General features: G+C 41.2%; 1 protein-coding gene across 1 annotated transcript in view; it reads left to right on the plus strand.

Annotated features, from left to right (window-relative positions):
• Positions 1-5,364, plus strand: part of dbpa (D site albumin promoter binding protein a) — a 39,118-nt gene that overhangs the window by 7,346 nt on the left and 26,408 nt on the right. Inside the window, exon 2 of the mRNA XM_008293666.1 lies at positions 1,279-1,547. Coding sequence (XP_008291888.1) covers positions 1,279-1,547 — 269 coding nt within the window. The remainder of the gene's footprint in view (positions 1-1,278; positions 1,548-5,364) is intronic.

Below are 5,364 nucleotides of genomic sequence, written 5' to 3' on the forward strand. Positions count from 1 at the left end.
GCAGGTTTTGGGGTTCAAACAAACAACCTGGGACATCAACAACTCTGTCCAAGAATAGAACTAGAGATTGTGCAACCAAGTGTCCTTTTTATGCCTTGTTTAAGTGCTCTCAAAGGGCAGTTTATTCTCTTGGTGGTTGTTTTGAAGTCTAACAGTAGGTGCATTCATCCCAAACTGTTTGGCGTATGATATATGACTTCCTTCCTGATCCGAACAATTCCTGTGTATTTATCTTCAGTGTATGTTACATATTCATATTCCTGGAGCAAATATTAAAATGTGACAGTACCAGGCAGCAGCAAGTCTAAGCAGCGAGGAGTCGGAAATGACAGTAATGTTTAAAACTGCTGATAATGTAGCCAAAGACCACGAACCTTTGGCTAACTTTAAGTTCCAGATAATCTTGAGTACAAAAGCAAAGCATTTATCTGCACCTTTATTCCTGTTGATGGTCATTTACATATTAGTGTTTACAAATGATTGATGTATGTGTGAACTGACAGGAAAAGTTAATGTTACAAACTAGCAGCAAAAGATTTTGGGTACAACCATTGTCAAGAATGAGCGTGGAGCTCTGAGGGGGGGATTAAACCATCTGGCTACTAGACACTTTCTGTTTTCCTGTTTTAAAACTCTATTATGCGCACAACCATACAGAAATATTGATATTAGTTGTAATTAGGAATTCAGTTTGACAAAGTTTAGCCATGTGGTTGATGGAACATTATGACACCATTAAGTGGAAACACAGTGTGTGGCAATAAAAGTCTGCAGCAGTTCGACAATTCTTCATGTGCAATTTGAGCATCAATAAATCATTACCACCTTAGCTGGAGGACAGTGTAATTACAGTAAACTAATGAGACCACTGTGGATGAGATTATCAGCCTTTTACTGCACAGTTAGACTCACATTTAAAAGAAAATATTCCACTATCTGATGCCCAAACTTATAATGGTGCGCCTTCTTTGCCAGGTCTCATTCGAAAACGAGATTTGAATCTAAATGACGGGGTTTCCTGGCTAAGCAAAGATTGAAAAAGACTCACTAATTTCCACATTTCTAACTGCAAAGCTTTACCTTATCTCACCTTGTGAGGATGGATGTGTCATTTTTGGCTCTTTTCTTTTGCCCTTCACCACAAACACAAAGGGGAGCTGAACAAGTTTCATTAATTGGTCAGAGCAAACTTGACAACACAGGAAATCTCTCTGTATCAAAACAAAATCAGTGTAAGCAGCTCATTATAATAAATGTCTCCTCCTCCCTCCTCTCCAGACAAAGATAAGCCCCTGGACTCTGATGAAGATTCGCTGGGTGCCAACGCCGGAGGACCCGGCGGGATCGGAGGAACCCCGGGCTCCGGAGCGCTGCGACCCAACTCCCAGTCGGCCTTCCTGGGCCCGCTGCTGTGGGAGAGGACCCTGCCGTGCGATGGAGGCCTGTTCCAGCTGCAGTACATGGACCTGGAGGAGTTCCTGACCGAGAATGGGATGGGGATGCACAGCAACGGGCCTAGCTCCGCCAGCGCCCAGATCCCCTCCCAGGTAAGACCAGTGGACACCAAAACCCACAGCTTCACTAGCTTTACTTTAACATCAACGGCCAGCTGGAGTGTGTGGCTCCACAGGGAACACCGTTAAAGAGTCCATGTTCTGCTTTTTGAGTTTGCTTATTTCCCTCAGTTTCTCTATTTTGCCTGTAAATGGCCTCCAAACGTTGAAGCCCAAAGTTGATGTCAAAGGAGCCTATTTTCTGTACATGAACCTTCTTAACCCAAGGAAGTTTGTGGTTGTTTCTTTGCTCCTGACACATTTTTACTCACTGTAGACTCATTTTTCACTACAACATCAAGTCCTGTCCCTTTATGGAAACAGAACAACCATGACTAGAAGTAGAGAGAAAACAAAAATGTCTTCTGTGCACTGTAACACAGTTAGAATGCTGTAAATCATAGCAAATGAAAAGCAAAACTAGAATTCCTTCTTGTAATTTGTTGTACAAGTTTGAAAACAAAACAAAACAAAACAAAACTGCAGTCACATCCCCACTATTTTTTCAAGGACCCAAAGGTGTTACGAGTATTGGAAAAAATGTGGCTCTGTATGCACTTTTAATTTGTTCCATACTTGTCTCTTTTCTGCTCTGGAGTACTGCCAAACAGTCACTGAATTTTTGTGATGTGTCTGTTGGGCACAGCCAAGACACTAATGGCTTCATTGAGGAAATTAAAAGAGCAGAATGTTTTTGGTAGTTTTAAACAAAACATGCAGTAAATAATGCTTGTGATGAAAAATGACTGATTGTAATCTAAGATCTGGTTATTTTTCCTCAGAGGAACAGCGCATCCCACACGAGTAGTTCACGGATTTTCATGAGAAATGTGAAAATCCAAATATGTCTGTTTTTACAGTTTCTGGCTGATGAATGGTGTCATTTGGGAGATTTTTTAAAGACACGTCTTTTAAACCTGCCAGCAGGTTTTGGGGTAAGATGGTGAAAGCATGTACACGTATTCTAGCAGAATATGGACTCTTCAACAGCTAGCCACATTCCTTTGCTAGATGTTGATGCAACAATATGTCGACTAACCTTCTAGCGAGACAGCCAGTCTTAATTTAGCTGCAGTTTACAGACATTGCATCGATCCATTTGCTCTACCTGCTTTATTCTGTGCATGGGCAGGGGGGGGGGATTTGGAGTCTATCCAGGCTGTCATTTAGGCTTAAAGGTGGGATAAACCCTTGACAGGTTACCAGTTCATCACAGGGGTAACACATGGCGACACACAACCATTCACACTCACACCTACGTACAATTTAGAATCACCAATTAACCTACCGTGCACGTATCGTGGGAGGAAAAAAACACCCACGCAGGTCCAGGGAGAACATGCAAATTCTACATCTTGCATCGCTGCAGCCTGACAGATGACGGAGCTGTGGTGGTAGCTGAGTGACTTATACAGTAATGACTATGTCCCATTAGTTTATAGTGGGTGTAACATGAACTACACGCAGGAGTTGTTTGTGCTCATTGAGTTTCTTTATGTGAATTTTCATTTTGTATATCAGAAATCCCTCAGTAGAAACCCAGAATATTCACAAGATTCTTGAACTAGACCAAAAAAATGAAAGGTTTTTGCACCCGGCTGAGGTGAAACAGCAAAATGTAACAAAGTGCAGCGGAAATGTACAAAACACTGATGTAAATGAAGCATGTTGCAGCAGCCACTGCTGAGGCTGTCGTGGTTTTCATGTCACTTTCATGAACCCCAGTTTGTTTTACTTCCCCCCTTTGTCTGTCTTCCCTCCTCTTTTGCGCTCCACCTGTCACTTATAATCCACTCACATACACATATGTATACTCCCTGCTGTTGCTCTTTCAGGTACCAGGTTGTTCATGTTGCTTTGTACTTCAGCTTCACAGCTGTTCCTCTTGTCTTCCTGGTTTCTTCTTCATTTCCTTGTGTTTGACTATTTGCTTGTTTTTTTGTTTTTTTTTTCGATTTCTGCCTCCCTGGTTGGAATTGTTTGCTATTCTGACAGATCTGTGGTGTGACTCACCAGATCTAGGCTGTAGGTACAAGTCTGCCATTTTACTTTCTCCTCCCCTTCTTTGATCTGTTTGCTACCAGTTTCAAAATCCCCTTTCACGACACACCAGGAATGAACAACCTCCAAGCAGCAGCCTACATGCTGAAAATAGCAAGTTTTGGATCGTGTAGTAAGACAGATCCGCTTTGTTGTTGCATGAGTTCTCCATTTTAATCACAGTGACGCGTAAATGTTCTACCCATTTTTTTGCAGGGACATCAACATACCCTGGCTTAGCTCCTCCCAAGATCAATATGATTGGCTGACAGAAATACGAAGTCTTTGTCTGGTTTACGACATGGTAGCATGGGTGTAGTGATATATACCAATACATGATTTGTAAAATTGCAAAAATTACAGCATGTCCTACTAGATCTGGCTCGGTTTTGCAGTTTGCAGCCAGCTTTTCAGCCCATTTTGACCCAAAACTACAGACTGCAATGGATGTATAAGGACGATCAAAGCATGAGGCCCAATCCTGAGAGCTTTATTTAAAAAAAAAAAAACAAACAAAAAAAACGGGCAAATTTCTCTTTTTCGCTCTTGAAAATGTTTCACCTCTCATCCAAGAGGCTTCTTCACTTCAGTTCTCCAAAATCATGACCCGGATGACCGAGCATCTGCACAGACCTCAAGGCCAAATATTATAAAGAAGTAGTATGTCCCAGCTGTATAATACTGCGTGCAACATTAAGTACTTTGTAAGAGCGGTTACAATATTTACTGAAAGGAAAAAGAAATTTCAAATTTGGAATCTGTGTGGACCAATGAAGAAACTGAGACCTTCTTCAAAGTAACATAAAACTAGCATTATTACGTATTTTCTACATCTTTATTCACTGTTTGAGTTTGGTGCTGTTTCAATATTTGGGAAGGGGTTGATGTTGATTCACATTTTCTTTTGCTGGTTTTCTTGAAATTAGTGCCACGTTTGGACGGAAACCGAGCAATTGTGGTGGCTGAAAATCATGTTGAACTCCTGTGGTGTATTGGTAACACATCTGTCATGTCTTAAAGCGTTGCGGGTTCAAATCCCATGTGGCATAACAATGTTTCCTTCGCCAGTGTTGCCACATCACAGCTAGCTTCACTCAACTTATCCAAGCCGAGCAGCTGCAGCTGCTCACAGCAAGCAGCTGCATGCTGTCGCAGGAGGAAAGAGCAACAAATGGATCATGTAAAGTGTCGCGTCACCTCTCCTCTGTGTAGTATCTGCACAGAGAGTTTCCCAAAACCAGCAGAGTATTAGAACTGGACTGGATCTCCAAATTAGCAGCTCCAACAGATCAGGGGGGAGTAAAAAAAAAGTGATGCAAGAGAATGGGAAAATACTTCGGGAAAAATAGAATCCCATTGGGATGCACAATGTGATTGAGATAGTTAATGAACAGCTAAAAATGTTAGTAAAACTGCTAATTTAGGCTTAGTTTAGCCACACACACATTGGGGCAAATGGGAAAATCTTTAAAAAAATAATTTGCAGATGTACCGTTAATGCAGGCCAGACCAGACTATGAGTATAATGTACAAAAAAAAAAAGAAAATCTGTGAAACCTCCCAAAAAAAATTGAAAAAAAAAAAAAAAAAAAAAAAAGATTGCAGCCTTGTTAATTTGCTTTAGCTCATGTGTTTAAGTGCCATCATTCACTCCAAACTGTGCAGAACTCCCAGTTGTGTAGCTGAACAGTAACATCAATCTTTAAAGAAAACCAGATTACGTATTCATGAACACCAAACACCTGCATTCAGTGGTGGATTATCTGTATGA

Source organism: Stegastes partitus, unplaced genomic scaffold (assembly GCF_000690725.1).
Source record: "Stegastes partitus isolate 25-593 unplaced genomic scaffold, Stegastes_partitus-1.0.2 Scaffold900, whole genome shotgun sequence".
Lineage (NCBI taxonomy): Eukaryota > Metazoa > Chordata > Actinopteri > Pomacentridae > Stegastes > Stegastes partitus.